A 19,007-nucleotide genomic window follows, 5' to 3' on the forward strand; every position below is an offset into this window, starting at 1 on the left:
GCGCAGAATTAAGGTTTTATACGTAATTGTGGGTCTGGAGAAGAACGGAGAAAGTGAGTTGGTTGGAGTAAAGTAAAACCGACAAAGTTTTACGAGGGATTAGATAGGGGAGAGGAAATTTTAAGGTGAAATCGAAGAAGGCAGAAGGGCAGAACTGAGATAAGAAAAAGTATTACGTAAAAGTGAAGAGTATTTTCTTTTCGGATGACGTGAAGGTGGGAAGATATTAGGAACAAACGAAGAAAGTAATGAAAAAAATTAAAGAAATGTTACAACAATCTCGTCCTGTATATTTTACGACCCGGGTTTTGACTTTTTGGAAGAAAATCTTCATGCTACATAAAAATGAAGTTCGAACGCGCTAAATAAATCTTTTGTAAAAATTGTCGGGGAACACAGTGGATGAACAGATGAACGAACGCGTTGATGAATTTACAACATCAAGCACTAGAATGTTACAACTAACAATTTAAAAAATAATGCAGCGCAGAAAATAAGCAGTCTAGGCTGGAGAAAATCCTTGAAGATGAGTTAATTGTTAGGTACTCTCCTGAAAACTGAAGTCAAAAATGCAGAATAGATAGATACCTAAGCAGAAATACATTTTACAGCGTGGTGAATACAAATGAGTGTAAAATATACAGTATAACACTACTCTACCCATGGTAACGATATTTTAATCGTATTTTTTTTCCTTTTTGAGACTCAGAACATGCATTGAATTTAATTATCCCTATTCTTGAATCCACCCTACATCACTCCATTGCTTGTCATCGGTCCTCGCCCTCGATCATACCCCCCCCCCCCGGTGGCGGTTAAACGCATTATCTCTCTCAGTGTTAGATTGGAAGCTTGGCTATCGAGCTAGCTATCCAGTCCCACCAGTATTTCCTGCTCTCCCCAGCAATCAAGACGCGCTTTGGGCAAAATCAAAATAGTTCGTCCGAAATCCCGAAAATAAACGAGAAAATAAATTATGAAGTTTCTGAGAATGGTGACTTCTCTTAGCGATTTAATGGTAAAAATATTTTAGTCCAACCTTCTCAGTCTAGTCCCCGAGGTTAGCTAGCTGAGAAACTTCGGAAGGGACTTCGTTAATTTTATTGTACGTCCTAAATTATCATGCAAATTTCTCCCCAAATCACTGGATCTAACTAATGTCTCGTTTCTCGGAATGGTCTCAACGACATTACAACCGAGGACGGATATACTCCACCCATATCTTTAGTTTTAAGTTGGTTGTGTAACACTTCAAGGCTCTATCCACCCTCACTATTCATGATTTAGATTATAAATAATAATTAGAAATTTCACCAATAGGTTAGTATTCATAAATCATACTTAAATAAATTACAAGCTACGGAAACAAAAATCACACAGGCTGTATATACTTATGTCAGACGTTGGAAGGCATTAAAACATGTAACCTTGAAAATAAAACTCATGAATTTTATCAATTTTCTAATTGACACTCTAAAATGATGCACGGGAGGTAATTGGATATTTATAGGCTTTAAACTTTCCGATGGCGGGTCATATCCGTTAAAATAAAACGATCAAACAAGTTAGTTTTCATTAATAATAACAACAAAGCTACACTTTCAACACAAAGAATGCCACTACCAAGCTTCAATTAAATTATTACAATAAAAAAGCCATAAATGCAGCTATCAACCAGACATCAACGCGTATCATCCACGAGTCCATTTTTTCCCAAGGTGCAATGTTAAATCTCACATATTTTGCAATGAAAAAAAGTACCAAAACATTTATCAACCATAAGGTTGGTTTGATAGGACAGGGCAGAGCTCACCCAATACTAAGCCTAACGTCATGCGAAATGACACATCGGGGTAGGGTGGACAGGTCCTTTCTTTGAGCCCCCTTGGTTTCCCAGGAAGTTCTGGTATCCGAAAAATAATATTGGTTGTAGTAAGGACGGGTGATTTAGTGTAGGGTGTGATTATTGGCCGGTCTTATTGTAATTAATATAAAATATTTTCGCAAAGTGACGCCTGAGAGAGGACGACGTTATACGGTCACATCGCACCGAAGTGCGCAAATAATCACATTTTGGGGAACATTTCCTCCAACTACGGAGGGAAGGACACCTCAATCCTTTGCACTGCAGGGGTGGATCTACACTCTCACTTGGGCAGTTCCTTCACCCTTTGGGCCCAAGGGTCCAGTCCTTTGGGTGGCTGCCTTGCCTTGACGACCAATATGATAACATATTCAAGATATTTTAAAACTAGTTATAACATACCGCTCGAAGTTCTTCATCTTTTCTCCCAAAACAATGATTTATTACCAAGGAAAACCCTAAAACTATTCTTAGCGATGATGAGGAAGATTTTGCGGGAACTGGTAGCGTCTCCACCCGACAACACTCATTCCCCTCCCCTAGGCTAGGTAGCACACCCCCGGTGAAAGGCTTCACTTGGATTACAAGCACACGCTAAAACGTTCCTCGATTGAATCAAAGCTACAATGGTACTACGCGAACTCAAAACGTCACTTCTTATAGCTAGCACGTAATCCCGTCTCCTATCTCGCCAGCCAATCCCTCGCCATGTAAAATGTATTTAAAATATTCAAGTGCCCAGCCCCATTTCATTACGATATCCGCGTGATGACAATTCAATACATCGTCACGATTTTATTTTACCTACGACGGAATTGGACGGTAGCCAAAGCTTTCTTTCAAGCGAGATGATCAACGGAGTTCCTCGAATGAATCGCCGGTCGGGTCGTATTTTCGGGGTCGGGTCTCAAGTACAGGGCGTTATTACAATAATCATCCAACCTCCGCATTCCGCCTCGACGAAAATACCCTGAATTCAATCGGCAACCGATAAGGGGCATGAAGCGCGAGATATAAACGTCACAATAAACGAACCAGCGTGTTTTCAGCGTCCAGTTCTCACTTCAGAATGTCTGCACAATAAAAGTGGGAATGCTACTCAAAAAATACCTGCATCCATCCAAAACAATCGTTCGCTCTCATCATCCTACATGGTTGGATTGAGTACATACAACAACTAATCGCCTCAAGGACTATATATATTTAATTATGAATATAATACCGAATACTATTAATTAGCGCTTTTGTTTCTTTATCCTTAGAAAATATCAGTCAGTCAATAATGAACGTAAATGGTACATACTATTCACACTTATGCATTTAATTTAAATTGAAAGAAGCTTTTCTACATAAATACTTACATACGAGTACATGAATTATAATCATGATAATAATAAATAAAAGGCAATAGTTACCGTCAATATTTTTGACTTAATGAGAAATTTATTGTACGTAATGTTCGTTTCCCTAATGTAAAGAGGCTATTCTACTCCATCTAAGCTTGAATGTTGTTAAATATTGTGAACTTTTTTATTAAGAAACAAATCGTTTGAATGTTGTATTATTATATTGTGACATGGAGGTATGCCATTTGTAATTAGCATGAAAACCATTCAGAAAAAAGCGTGGTGCCACAACGGAAAGTGACTTTTGGCAACTGTTTTATTCAGTTCTATCGCGAGTGTTTACGTGGCTTAACTATTATTGCGAAAACAGTCCCTCAACTGTAAACAAATGAGGAATGTCTGGTGAATATTTAGGAATAGGAACAAAGCCAGTTAGAAACATGGTGAACAACCGTGATTCAATTTGCAACTCCGTGTAAGTTTGAGTTTGAGAATCATAAGGGAATTAATTCCCTTCAAGCAGACAAGAGACAAACGATTTTGGCAAATTCAAGTTTTGACGGCGACTACGTCTTCCGACGAGTTTTTTTCTCCTCTAGCCCCGTTTTGAATGCCAGCCGAATTTCTGATGAACTTGAAAGTGTTGACCACGCGACCATCTCAAATTAGACAAACACACGCGAGAAAAGTATGTCACGCGCGGGATAAAAACGGCACTTAAAACACCGGACCGAACGAGCCACGCCGTTTCCTCGTCGACCGCGCGAGAATTTTCACGAGCCACGCGAGGAAGCGACAAATCCCGGCTTCTGGGAGGAACGGGAGGCGGCCGCCGGCCGAAGTATCACTTTCGCTCCGCTAAACGTTTCAACACGAGAGAGGAGATTCCAGGAGCGGGAGAAGGGGAATGATTACGGACCCGAAGCGACCGCCCCCGTCTCCTCCCTCGGAAAGAGAAACATACTCCTACCCGTCCTCCGCCCCGAGGCGATCAAACAGGCAGGCGGGGCCAGCGTTACGTCGGGCGAACAGCTGTTCGTGGCAGCGCGCGGCCGGAACCTTGGAAGGAGCTCGCTAGGAGACTTCTCTATGTTGTTCGTCGGAGTCGGTCAACCCCCCCCCCCCTTTCCAAAAACACGTGGAAGACTGGGGAAGGATTGGGGGAAGAGAAAGAGATGCTCTACCATTATCCTGCAGGGGAAGGCAGACGAAGCCTTTTCATCCATCCGATTTGAAGGCGGCAGGTTCCCATTTCGACAGCATGCGGTCGGGGTAAGGGAGGGAACCGCGACCCTGTTCTACCCTTGAGCAATACAACGGAAAGGGATATATTTTTTCAATGCATTTCCTTCCGTGGTTTCATTAAAATGAGGCAGTCGACGTCTCACAAGAAGACTCTTCATCGCGACATTAGTGTAACTAAGGAAATAACCGTGTGTGTGTGTGTGAGCGTGGTGTAAGATAAGCAATACTGACGATTCTAGTATCGCCGTTAAGAGGTAAGAATATTTTCAGCCACACATAATTTTCTTCAGTGATTATTCCTCCTGGTGCCCTAATTACTCGCATTAGGGTGTTTTCTTTACAATCACACTACCCTTTATCTTCAATATTATCCATCGCTTCGCCTACCGCATCACACACTGAATGTAGAATCGATCGACTTAAGTTATACAATTCCCTCACACAGTTCCAGATTAAAACAATAAGATACAATGTAGAACATACGACTCAATAATTCCTTTAATAGCTGATGATCTTACACTTCCTGCCATACTTCCCCACGGCGGCTTTCAGGGCAAGATATGGACATAGATTATTATTTTGTTGAGTGGCACATCAAAAATACATTGTAGGCGAATGCTGACTTAGTGTGGGCAAATAAGAGACACGGGAACATGTGAGCATGATGTCTGAAGGACGCGAAATTGAATACCCCTGCTCTGAATCAACGAAACCTCACTTGTTTACAGGATTGCTGATAATACGAGTATGACTGCTTTCATCCCCAGGCTTCTTAGAAAAGAAAGAATGCCGATAACGTTCCGAGGTGACTCATCTTACATTTCGAAGCTCTCTCCAATGCGTAGAACCCCGATGGTTGGCAACCTTCGGCCCCATCACGTTTGCCGACGACTTACCCCGGAGAAAAGTTCGACCGAAGCGCGTTTGGCAGCCGCATCGAACGACATGGGTTTCAAAGGGATGGAGACGGGCAGAGGTAATTAAACCAACAAACAAGTTAGGTAATCTCGCAAGACTTAACGCAAACAAAGATAACGATACATATGATAACGGTAAAGATGCTAGGAGTGCGTCTGACCAGACAATTTCCGGCACTGCACTTGATTAAATTTCGACGAAATTCAATTATTCCGCCAGGGATGCTTTCGTTTTGTATTTTTCATGACTTTTCATTTAGTTACGTCACCAGTAAAATGGACGGGATTAAAAATTAAAGAGGTGACGAATATGGTTGATGATAACAACGCCCTTGCGGCGGCTTGCGGGGTATTATGTAGATGTAGATGTAGATGTAACAACGGTTATTGGTGGAAATTCAAAGAAAGCACGACATAAGGCATATGGAGTAGCGATGGAATGCTTCAAGAATGTAATGAGAGGAGAATGTTGGGGTAGGCGAGGAAGAGGAGATCCGGACATGTCGGACGGAATGAAGGGGGTTATGATGCATGCGGAACTGGAGAATGGTTGCTTTTAATGTTACAGTATAAAGGCTATTGTAGGCGAGGCTTGGTAGTGCAGAAGTCACTATTGTTCTATGCCAGTAAATGCCCAACGAAACAGGTCGACTACTCCATAATAATAATATATGTGGTCTAAGGATGACGATGCTCACCTGCTCGATGATGGCGGAGAACGTTGACGGCCAGTAATATATGGCCAATCCTCCTCCAATACACAGCACCACTCCGACCACGAACAGAAAACGTCGTAGAAAAATGCCGCACCTCATCTCCGCCATTTATCCTCTCTCGGGGAGTCGCCAAAAAGTATTCAGGACACGAAGGAGGGGTTGGAAAAACAACGGCGAACAACTTGTTGCCCGATCCGCATCTCCCGCCACACACACGGCCGAACGAAGACCCCTCCTATTTCTCTCTCTCGCCTCCACGCGCTCTCCTCGTGGCTTTCAGGGCAGATCTCCAAGAAACTCCACACGCTAAAAGGACGCGCAAGTGGTCGGGGGAAGAAGGAACGGGGTGTAAGTAGCACTACTCGCGGACGACGAGGGTGACGATCGGGGGAAGTGATGTGGGGGACGGAGGGGGGTGGGGGACAAGGTGCGTTCCGAAATAAATGGAATGCAAGCGCGCCCTGAATCCCTTTTCTCTCTCTCTCTCTCAAGGGAAGGCTATCCGACTGCGCTCCCGTCCACTCGAAGTACTTTGGACGGTGATGGAGGGGGGGAGTCCCGGGAGAAGTAGTGGTGTGTCTACGGCCCCTTAGGACGGTCAGTCTCCTCCACGGTCCGACGTCGGGGGGGAGATGACAGCAAGAGTGAGACTCCAGGGGAACGTCGCTGTCGTCTTCCCAGCACCTTCTTTCTACGTCTTCGAAACTCTTCCGGTCTTCCGCCTCTCCACCACGCTGCGGCAATAAGGTCGCCACTGGGTGGCCGTTAAGCCCTCCCAAGCACGGGCGCGGTACTCTTGAGATCCCTAACTGCGGGGGGTCCGCGCGAGATCGGAGGAGTCCTGCGACTGATTGTCTCCGTCTTTCACTCACGCGACACCACACCTCCACAAGGCGATCTGTCTCGTCCGTGCGCGCCCGTGAGTGGTTGTAGTAATGTTTATCCATTCGACTCCGCGGAGGAGGAAGGCATAGGCTGGTGGCGTAGGGGGGGAGAGAGAGATGTTGGAATGGGTTGAGAGGGGAGAGGAGGAGGGGACACGTGTGAGTTTGTGTACGGCCGTGGTGGTGGGTCGCAGGCGAAGGGGATCGAGGAGGAGAGTCCGAGAAAGAGAAGGGGGTTCTGGGGGGGGGGAAGTGGTTCGTTGGAGAGGCTGGCGCCCTCTACGGCCGTTTGGTGAACCTCGAACCGAAGGGGAGGGTCGGACGTGCGTGGGGAGGGAGGGGAAAGAAGAACGCAAGATAGTGAGTCTGCGTCCCCACGCACACGTGTGTTGTGCTACACGAAGACCTATGGCAGGGAGGAGCGAGGTTACCAACGAATCTGAGAGTCGGCTAGGAAGTGGGGGGGGTGGGAGGGGAAAAGGCCTTTCAAGGTCGATGTCAACTGTGGTATGTATTGCTGTTGATTGCCTTATGGAAGCGGGACCCTGGCTTATCCTGGGTAAGGATAAGAGGGGGAATAAATTATTCGAGTTTAGAATCTTTCCTCTGAGCTTTCTAGCTCCGTTATACAACTGCCATCTTAATCAAAATAATAATTGTAGTAGGCGAGCGGTAACAACTTAAAATGAGCTCACTGGGTGGTCACCTGTACACTAGGGTACAAAACTATGACTTGAAGAACGGTGTAACTATTCAGCAGCTTATTAGCAGTATCCATTCATTCCACGATTTGATACGCCCAAGTGATAAATCATCGAAAATGTAAGCAAATATATTACTTTGAGTCTCCTGTTGACTCATCCAATTCAGATCTTTAAGTGCGCTTATATAAGGATAATATTTGCTTCCCTTTATTTACTTGAAATCGCATCGAAGGCTGCCGCGAACATTTCAAGGAATAAGGGTACGGTAATGTTTTCTCGACGAGTGTAGGAAATAATCCTGTAGTAGATAGTAAATGTCGTTAGTCCACAATCTTTGGAACATCTCTTGCCGCGTGAGACCAAGTGATTACAGGATATGGAAAATAGACTCATAGCGAAAGAAATATCGAAAAATGCAGAATTAGTTCATTCCATTCCCAAGAATGCGAAATATTAGGTAATGCACCGCACGGTAGTTGATGTTAATACAAATATCAACTATTTTATAATTTTGTGGGCTTAATATTACATAAGTTTGAGAATGTATGCTTTGCTGCTCCATTTGGGGTGAGAGAGAGAGAGAGAAGAAAGAGGTCTTAAAAGGGACCAAAACTTCTAGCGTCTTGTATGGTTATGAACTGTGTGATAAATCCTAAACGCGTCCTCAGATGGACATTGAACGAATGTTAGGATAAATCCGCATCCGTTTTGAATAAGGAAAACATTTTGTTTCCAAAGCGGATACGAATTTAATTCGAAGCCAGAAGATATTTATAAATGTCCAACAACTAGAGACTGACACTATTTTATAATAAATAATGTCCTAAGTTCTCATCGATCCTTACTACGTGCTGATTGGGTATCAAAAGTTTCTTCCACATATGCCTATCTTCACAAGCTTTTGAACTATCCCCCACATACGAGAAATGATATCCTGTCGTAAAAGACAAAATCCTTAAAACTAATTCCTGAAAATCGACTCACGTAATCAATAAATGGGCAGTGGACAGTCGGGGGCAGCTCGGGAATCAGGAACATACATTTTTACAAATTTTCTGATAGTAAAATATGAAAAGTAATAAGACGGCATGACTTGCATCTAAAGTAATTTCATGAGTCATAAAACGCCTTGATAACGAGCAAACCAACTGTCACCATGGCGAGACCACGTACTTCTTGACATGGCCAAACAACGCCATGCCAAGGCGTACGGCAGGAGACGACAACGGGGAGGGCGTTGACGTTGAAGTCAATGAGGAGGAATCGGGTTTTGAACCCTGGAGTACATTTTTAAATACACCGTTTAAATACAGCGTTTACATTCATCATAACAGTAGCTACAGTTCTCTAATTCCGTAGGCACTAGCAAAAGAAAGAAGAGAACGCAATCTAATTGATATGGGGAACATACCCTCGTCATTCAAGAGTCAATCGTGATTAGGAGCTGATGAGAGAACGTAGTGGCAGCTCACAAGCTGTGCGAATGACATGTTGATCATTAATGGATTTCGTTCAAAAGTCTTCCATGTCTGTTCGCAATCAATTGAAATGATAATCTTTATTTGTTCCGCTGACTATTCTTGAGTTCTCCGCTGGATTCACGGACCTTTTTGATTTGCCCCGCATTCGTCATCAATTTGAGTTAAACGTCGAAAAGTTTTAGGCATTTTTATCCTCGTAATTTGGTATCTCTATAAATTATTAACCTCTGTACTAATTTTTCTCCTTTGACTTAGGACGAGATCCACGATCACCATTCGTAAAAATTAATCAAGGAGAGATGCTCTTACCATCTGTGGGAGCCAACGAATTAAAGCCAACCGTCAGAGGATCCAGGTCTCGTGATTCGATCGTTCACGATTACCTCATCGTTGTCTCATTTCAGCAGTATAATTTACAATGAATCATTTCTGAAGATTTGCAGAAGATAAATTATTTCTGAACATAAATTATTCAAATAATGTACATATATTAGAAATACTACAGGTTCAAGCACTACGGTATCTAAGTGGGGTACACTTTACTATGCATATGAGCGGAAGTGTAGATAACAAGAAGAAGGTCAATAACTACAGCAGTATGTCCCGATTCCCTCTGCCCTACTCCTGTCCTTCCAACTGCCCTCAACGATGAGTTAATGAAGTGGTGTACCTTTCTAGATCTATCTATGTATCTCCATGTTTATCCTCGTCAAAAAGCGCAACTGTGACTCACTGTCGTCGTCGATTTCCTGCCCTATTAATATTTTTCATTGTCATCAAGGTTGTCTCCGCTTTCCGCCAAAATATCTCTAGTCTTGCTAACGGCGCCTTCGCTAAAGAACATCCCGGGAGGAGGGAGACGAGAAAGTGAATATTGGGCTGGGGTCCTAAACCTCGAACTTGCCGTCCTTGAAATTATTTTTATGCCAAAGCCTCTAGTGGCTTCTCATTAACCGAAAGGAGTTTAGCTTCCCCCCGCTTTTCCATCCGATTCACTGGATGTGTGATGGGGCCGTCCTAATGGCTTCCTACAATTGTATGAAACCTTGATAGCAGCAAAATGAATAGAGGGCGTCTTTATGCGTGTAGTGATGAGCGCAAGGGACGCGGAGGCAGTGATGACGGCGTTTGCTCTTTCACTGTGCCGAAAGATGAAATCTTGCCATTCTGGACGGTTCACGTACTACGAGCTTCTTCTGCCAATGGGAATATGTTTTAAGTTAATTTTGGCAGTACTGTAATGACATATTATGCTGATCTAAATGCATCAATAGTGATCGTATTTCGGATTTTGTTGATTCACATCTTGGAAAAACAATGTGATTATTTGAACACTTTGTCATATAGACGCACATTTAATTAGGCAATTCACGTGGACGTATTTCTGCAATTTTTAATTCCTAGGGTTGATTGGATTCCAAGGCATTCAGTTTGGTTGGAGGTTGCAATTGTCACCAGGAAAAACGGTTTGGTTTGGAATGCCAGAATGAATACTTGACATTACCAGAAACTGCTATTGTCCCAGGCGTTATTCTATGCAGATGATGTATTTGATGGAAGAATATTAGTCATTCATTATAAGCCATTCACTATTCTCTTTGTGCCATACTACAAGGTGGACCTTGTGACCAGATTAATACAAGCATGTTATTCATCGAAAACGATGGAAACCAGGGTCATGAATATTGGTTAGCTTACTTAATTTCAATCGGCAAAGATATCATGTACTCCCCCTTTATTCTATTGTTATATGTGTGTGTGTATATATATACGTATACACGTAGACATATATATATTATATATATATATATATATATATATATACACAAATGTGGTTAAGAGCATCCGCCCGGCAAGTGGAAAGATCCGGTGTTCGAGTCCCGGTTGAGGAGATATTTTTACTCTTGTGATCCGTTCGATTCCGCCTTCCCCACCTCTATTGTGTTCGTCCTTTATACGTGTTCCTATCCCTTTTCCTTATATATGTTTCTGTATATATGAGTATTTATTCGCCGTTTGGCGGGATTTCGTGTTTGAATGTGTATTTGGCCAATGTGGCTCATCTCTTTCTTCTGGCTATGCGTGCCATGAAACGCACTGTTCTTTTCCTGTATGATGTTGTATGAATTCTAACCACTGTCCTTTCCTCTTGTGTATTGTCTATTTCTCCTTTGGTGGGTGAAACAGCCCCCTGACGCCATCTCTTGGCTAAAGAATCGGGGCGCTTGGCGACATATAAGACCCACGGATCTCAGGGTAAATTACATATCCTCGATAGCTCAAGTGTTTAAGAGCATCCGCCCGGCAAGTGGAAAGATCCGGTGTTCGAGTCCCGGTTGAGGAGATATTTTTACTCTTGTGATCCGTTTGATTCCGCCTTCCCCACCTCTATTGTGTTCGTCCTTTATACGTGTTCCTATCCCTTTTCCTTATATATGTTTCTGTATATATGAGTATATATATATATATATATATATATATATATATATATATATATATATATATATATATATATATGTATATAAATATTTTTTCCTTTGAAACTATCCAAGGAGAAAGTTTATATTATATATATATATATATATATATATATATATATATATATATATGTGTATATGTATATAAATATTTTTTCCTTTGAAACTATCCAAGGAGAAAGTTTAGTGCTACTTCCTTATTCCAATTTTCGATTACCATAAGTGGATTTTCTTTCCATTTTTAACTTGTTAACTTCGGTTGTGGTCGAATGATAGCATCTGCCATCTCGCTGTATCATAGCAGTGAATTATTAATGTTCTCTATGGTTCCAATGTCGCTTCCACTGGTGGTGAAGAGTGGTAAACTCGGCTGGGGTGGAATGGATGGGACAGGAAGTAGAAGAAAACGTGAAAAAGGGAGAGAGAGATGTGCCCAATAAGAAGCCATAATAAACATCTCGGAAACTAGTTTTGATATGTGAGGGTGTATTTTACCACAAAATAAAAGTCCAATGGCGCATGAAAGACAAACATTCAGGATATGGCAGAGGCGAGACTAGTTCCTTTTCCTGGGCCTATTTTCCAAGAGTGATCCAGTTCCCGAAACTTGACTCACATGGCTTGGATAAAGCCGTGGGTGCTGTAATTCACCGAGATAGTAGAACATAGTCCGGCTTGTGGCTGAAAGCTCTACCGATCAGGCTACTTCGCTCCATATGCAGACCAACAATGGGTCTTTATTTCTGAGGCAAGATCGACAATTTATTGTCTGTTCTAGACATATCACGTGAACCTTCGGTCACAGCAACAGCAGATATATTACATTAAGCTACGTGACGTATAGTCACTAATACTTTATGTAATACAAATTGTTGTAACATAAATACACCAATATATACATTCATCTTCATCAATAGTATTTCAATCTGAATATTGGTCGTCTGGATCCTTAAACTCTTTATATTTCTAATACTAACACTCTTTTACGCCCCTCTGGGCCTTCCATCTAAAATACCTCTCCAATTGGCTTACATATTTCTCCTCCCTCTTGCTTTTTGCGCCTATCCTTCTACTATGCTCTCGAAAACTTCATTATGCATACTAATCAACAATATATATGCTGTAGTCCAAGTGTTGTCAACCGATTGTCAATCAATGAAATAATGTCATTGCAACAACGCTTTTAGCAGAAAAACGAGGCCATTACGGATGGGAAAAGGGGACAAGGGAGGTATACATTACGGTTGGGAAAAGGGGACAAGAGAGGTATAAAATGGCGCAAGTGAGAATATAAGATAAATTTAGTGAATGAAGACGAAGCTAACGACATGGCAAGTGATCCGCTGATGCTGCAATCACGCCCCACAACTGAAGAAGACCCGGAGTAGGAGGCACTTCGTACTCCAGATTTTTGTCTCGAATATTTTCAGCATTCATAGCCGCAACATTCCAATATTTACGCTTGAGCCAAATTGCTCTCATTCAATCGTCCCTATTTACATGGAAGCAGAGAGCGCTCGAACGCGAAGCGATTATGCATAAGAAAATCTTTCCTCTTTTGCATTTATTCCTCCGAGATTCTCACGAATTGGATCGTTCGAAAGATGAGTCGAAAATGATATAAATCCTCTGGGTTAAGTACTCCATTTCCATTATCAACCTCACTCCCTTGGCGTTAGTGTGCAGCATGAGTTTTTAATTTATTTTATTTATTTAGTAAAAATTGTGCACATACAGCAGGATTGCCAATTTATAGTGACACGTATAACAGCAACATATAAGGACACAAACATACAAACATCAACAAGACTATAATTAGCAGTTATTAGAGATAAATTTTCATAGAAATAACAAAAACAGTGAAAGAAAGGAACAAAACCGGGATGTGGGAGTGAAAGGAGAGATTGTGCTAGTTCTTTCGAGAGAGATGTGTCAGAGAAAGGTTTATAAATGTGTTGGCTGGGAGTGAGAGGGGGTCAATGCTTTCGGGAAGGGAATTCAGTAAAGCGGGGAGACGGAAGAAAAGGGAACGTTTGGTGAGGGACAATCTGGGAACGGGTTGGTGGAATAAAGAGTGATCGCGGGTAACTCGGGGGGGAACTCTGAAATTGATAAGGGAAATTAGTTCAGGACAGTCGTTAATGGAGTTAAGGGTGTTATGCATGAGTTTTAAATCGGATTTTAGACGTAGAGTGGAGAGATTACAAATCGAGAGCGAGGAAAGAAGTGATTCAGTGGGCGAGTCCCGAAGATGGGGGACTCTGTACTTGACAATTTTACTGAAAAAATTAGTTATCGAGTTAAGGGTATTAAGGTTAGATAGGGCAGACATAAATTTTATAATCAGTGATTTCGAAAGTGTTTCTTAGACTTATGCGTCAGAGGAGGTCTCAGAAGTTCGGAATGAAAGCTGAAAAGACAAATTTTATCATTTCAGTTTTGAAAAAAAATATAAACATGATAATGAATTATGAGAATGTAGTTGAGAAATGCATGTGGATGAGGAAACAATGAATAATTTTCAATCCAGGCTGATCGAAAGCCTTAGCGGTCCCTATTATCGCCATCTCTAGGGTGCGGACTTCGAGAGACGCACGTGGGCGGGTAGAGAGTGGATTATGAGCACGGTGAAGCAGTCATCGAATTACCAAACATGAATCTGGGCGCGGGTGGGGATGGGTATTTGGTTGAGGGTGGATTCCTTGTATGAAGAGCGGTGGCTGTTGACACGTAAAGAAAGGGGCGTTGTGCATTCCATTGCGTAAAACGCGTGGCACATTGTGCACCGTATAAGGAGTGGTCATTGGTGCGGTGGCCGGTGCGGTGGCTTCCCACCCAGAGGGGTGGGAAGCCAGTACGGGTTCAAATCCCGGCGGTGTTGAATATTTTTCAGAGGTCTCGATCTCTTATTGAGGTGCTTTGTGGAGGGCACTTTGAGTGAGTATGCCGTCCGTCGGATGGAAAGTTAAGCTGCGGACCCCTTGGCGCCTTTCGTAAAGAGTAGGCTAATGCCGACGCCGGGTTTCTCTCCACGCTTCATCCTTTCCTGTCAATCCCCTATGGCGCAAATGAACTCAGCTGTCGGTCGCCTCCCCTTAATACTAGTACTACGTTCATTAGGTATGTGAGTGTCCTTTCTAAGTGTTTCTACTGCGTTAAGATCTTTATTAGATTTTATGGAAACATCTGTGTCCGTGTTCGAAAGATATTAACTCACATTGAAAATTCTTCAATTCCTTCGATTAGTATTACATTTGATCAAGCTGAAGCACTTTAGAGGACCGTGTAAATGTTACATATGGTGTCAGGGGAAGCGTCAATCAGGAAATTTTGTGAGATCAAGAGAAAAATGTTCAAGACCAAAAATCAATTATTCAGCCCGCAAGTAAATATCCTGTCTGACCTGCACGCATGGAAACAGATCACTTCTACTGCGTACTACGCAGTTGTGGTGGAGAATTCGACGCCTGCGCAGGACACGCGCCCCTGCCAACCACCACTCCCCTCACACCCCTATTTGAACGTACACGCCCCTGGGCTCGGTTCGAGTAAAACTTTGTGGGGTGGGATATTCGGGGCTTCATCTTCCTGTTGCCAAGGGTGGTTACGGCGGGAATTCTTTCCATTTCCTAACGCACATTCCCAAAAATGTCTGATCGCGACATTGAGAGTAAGCTATACATAAATATCAAGACAGGCGGCTTCGTAACTAATCAGCAAAGTAGCCCTCAGTTGGTTAACTTTTCTAGGCGTAATGGCATTGCATCGTTCACTTTTTATAAGCGGAAAAACCTATTCTCCATAGAAATTAATTAAAAGCCATAATTATGCATGGATACCAATATATGAATGGTGTCCTCATGAAATAATCATGGCGCAAACCGCACTATTACATTTTTGGGGGAGAGCTCGATGAAAAGAATGATTAATCTTATAATTGTGTTGCACTGCATGTGATTGAACTCTTTTGTTATTAGCGTGTAGATTCTATTGCAAAGATACTGTATGCGTGATTATTTGATTAAAAGCGGGTTTGAAAATTAACTCGCTGAGGTTATTAGGCAAGATACAATTTACATTAATTTTAAGGTGCTAATTATAATTCAATAAAAATACTACAATACTTATCAGTAAAAATACTTAGTGTATATTATGAATCGATCCAATTTTTTTGGGATGGATAGGACGGGGGGACTTATGGGGATTGATTGCTAGAACGTTGTTTTTCCGTTGCTGCGAAACACTGATTAGCCGTCTCCGAACGCAATGGATTATCATACTTTGCAACAAAATTGTCGGTAGCATTGTTTGGAGTTTGATCGAGTCTTAAACGACAGTGGACCCTCGCGGTTAAGCATTTTGCAACGCACAGAAATATCAAAAAACGAATGATATTTTTGATAATATATAAACGATAAAAGGTGCAACAAAATGTGGTTCTGCTTGGAAAATCTTTGAGATTTGGGAGAGTTGGGTATTCGTGGTTACATAGGAAACCATAGCGGTCGAACCCGAAGGTTGGTTTGATGGTTGTGGGCAAAACTTACTTCCCATCGCACCCTATGGCGTGTGAAATTCACGCATAGGGGTGAAAGGAAAATTAGTCGCGCAGTTCCTTTCCCTGTTACTTTTGTGGTTTCCTAGGAAGATCTTGTTCCCAAAAATCACGCCGCTGTTTCCAGTGTCGTCAAGCATATTTGAGCTTTGGTCATCTTGTCAGGAACCGACCGCCATGTGCAGTTAGCTACCACAATCATATGCTATATATATATATATATATATATATATATATGTATAATATATATATATATAGCATATATATATATGTATAATATATATATATACATATAGTATATATATATGTATTATATATATATATATATATATATATATGTTTGTGTCTGTGTGTCGTATCATATATATATATTTATTTATTAATACACATTTATATATACATATATGTATATAGAAAAACATATGTGGGTCGCGGCAGTCCAGGGATAGAGCGTTGGACTACTGGACGGAGGGTCCCGGATTCGATTCCCTGGCAAGTCTCTGGGCACCTGCAGCTCCACCCAAGTTATGTATGATTTTTCGGGTACCAGATCTTCCTGGGAAACTATAACAGGCACAGGGACAGGAACTGGCCCCCCTACCTTCGGGTTGATTACTGTGTTTATGGTTATATGATACGACACGCACACACACACATTCATATATATGGCATATGATTGTGGTAGTTTACTACACAATTTGGATAGACGTATGTGGCACAATAATAATATCTATCGCGTAGACGTTCGTTTTAATAGCTCAAAAAAAAATAATGGAGGTCCTTGAAAAATGAATAATTCGAAGGAAAAAATTAAAACCTTTTCCGTTCACTCCTACCCTAAGCAGCTCAATCCCTACCAACCTCATGCACTCCAGAATAGCCACTTTCGAAATCCTCTTCGTATTTTTAAATCTTTGGCCAGAGAAAACTCTTTCACCAAACTGACCGTAACGTTTTGATGCCTTTCAACACCCCTTCAACTTCTCTTCTCCGTCCGCATCCCCTGTTTGTCTGCTTTCCCCTACAAATCCTAGTCTTCACCCACAGCATCTTGAGCTTCTTCATTTCCTTTGCGTGCAGGAACTTAATTCTTCCCTGTGCATACCCGCGTAGATAAAAAATTTCCTCGCTTCACTTACCTTACATCTCTGAGATACGAAGCTTGGTATCTGACAACCTCATTTCTTCGCCATGTAATTCCACATTCTATGCACATGAACTCACTGACCAATGTTAACTTTCTGTCTCTAATTCGGAATTTGTCTATCAGTTCTCTCTGTTTCGATTGAATTTCCCATACCATCGTGATTCCTCTATAGATCCAAGGAAAGATTGAATGAGTATGACGCCACACGACGCGGTAACACAGGGTTGTCGAAATAGAACTACACTAGTGAAATTGATAAAGCCGGTAAATATTTAGGACCCAATAATTTACTAATAGGATAGTTGCGCAATTTGGTTAACATAATAACTATCACGATTTGTAGGAAATTTAGGAATGGGTACACATTTAAGATCTTTCAAAAATACCCGCCATACCATTTAAGGTAAATGTTCGATGCAGTAAACATACAAAAGTAGGATATCTGATGAACACAACGTAACTTTAATTAATTACAGTTTTCTTATTAGAGTAGCTTCAGTATTATTTCCTTGGGAGTCCGTTAATGCGATAAATAGCAAAGACCTTTCGAGGTGATTCAGTCTGTTGATGATCGTGATTTTTGCGCATAGCCACTTTTACAAGTAAAAAATGCTTGAACTGCCGCGCAAGACATGACGGTGGCACGTGCTGACACATGACTGTGTGGTGTCACTTTCTATCTCTTTCTTTGATCACTTGATGTGTGGTGTGCAAAGAATCACTCCATGATTGGATGAACACCTTTTCCGACTCTATGAAATCCTCTCACTGGTGTATCAATCGACTACGTGATGGATCGATTGTAATCGTGAGAGCAGAAGAGTGAAGGACGACGTTGATTTTAAGGAGAAAAGTTGCACCATTAAAGTAAAGTCTTCTATCATCTATGAGAAACTCCCACAATACAAACCCTAACTGTTCTCTCTGATAAAAGGTCGTTTGTATCGATAACGGTGCACGACTATAATTTAGGTGTTCTAATTTCAACGATAATTACGTAGACATTTTCTCACCATCATGAATTTACTCGAATTGTTCAATTTTTATGCTGAGTTTTGTTTTCTTGATACACAATGTTAGGTTTTCTTTTCAAAATGTGTGCAAGAACGCAAGTTAGCGACCACCCCATGTGATGGCAATCAATTGAGTTGCTTTCATGATGTCATGAGCTTCAAAACGAGCATCGCCAAGTCGCGAGAGAAAGTGAATTGGCACTGAAACTTTTTCATAACTTATATTTTATCAACTTTATGAACGAGTTTTCTGGACATATATGAATTTATATTCTCTTTACCTTGATGAATTGAAATTATAAATTACATTAAGGAATGTATTAGCTTTTGTTTAAAAAAATGTGAATTCATGATTGCGAAATGTTGCTACTTAAGAACAGCGTTATTATTTAAATTCTATGCCTATGAAGGATAAACGAAGTTATGCACCTGACGGTCGGTTTGATAGGTGATGGTTGATTTCATCAAATACTTATCCCAGTATCGTGTGAAATTCACGCATCAGGGTAGGAGGGGCCAGATCCATTCACTGTGCCGCATATGGTTTCCCAGGAAGTTCTGTTGCCCGAAAAATCCCACAGCTAGGTTGAAGCTGATGCCAAGTGTGGCGTGCCGGGAACCGAAGTTGGCTCCTCCGGTTAGCTCCATATGCCAAGCA

At 41.7% G+C, this 19,007-nt stretch overlaps 1 protein-coding gene across 1 annotated transcript in view; it reads right to left on the bottom strand.

Moving 5' to 3' along the window:
* The window catches only part of LOC139700127 (protein croquemort-like), a 101,001-nt gene extending 93,992 nt beyond the window's left edge, over positions 1–7,009 (bottom strand). The window contains exon 1 of the mRNA XM_071598658.1: positions 6,071–7,009. Within this exon, the coding sequence (XP_071454759.1) occupies positions 6,071–6,196 (126 nt within the window). The 5' untranslated portion in view covers positions 6,197–7,009. The remainder of the gene's footprint in view (positions 1–6,070) is intronic.
* Between the last annotated feature and the right edge of the window lie 11,998 nt (positions 7,010–19,007).

This window comes from Hetaerina americana, unplaced genomic scaffold (genome assembly GCF_022747635.1).
Source record: "Hetaerina americana unplaced genomic scaffold, ioHetAmer1.1.p SCAF_10, whole genome shotgun sequence".
NCBI lineage: Eukaryota > Metazoa > Arthropoda > Insecta > Odonata > Calopterygidae > Hetaerina > Hetaerina americana.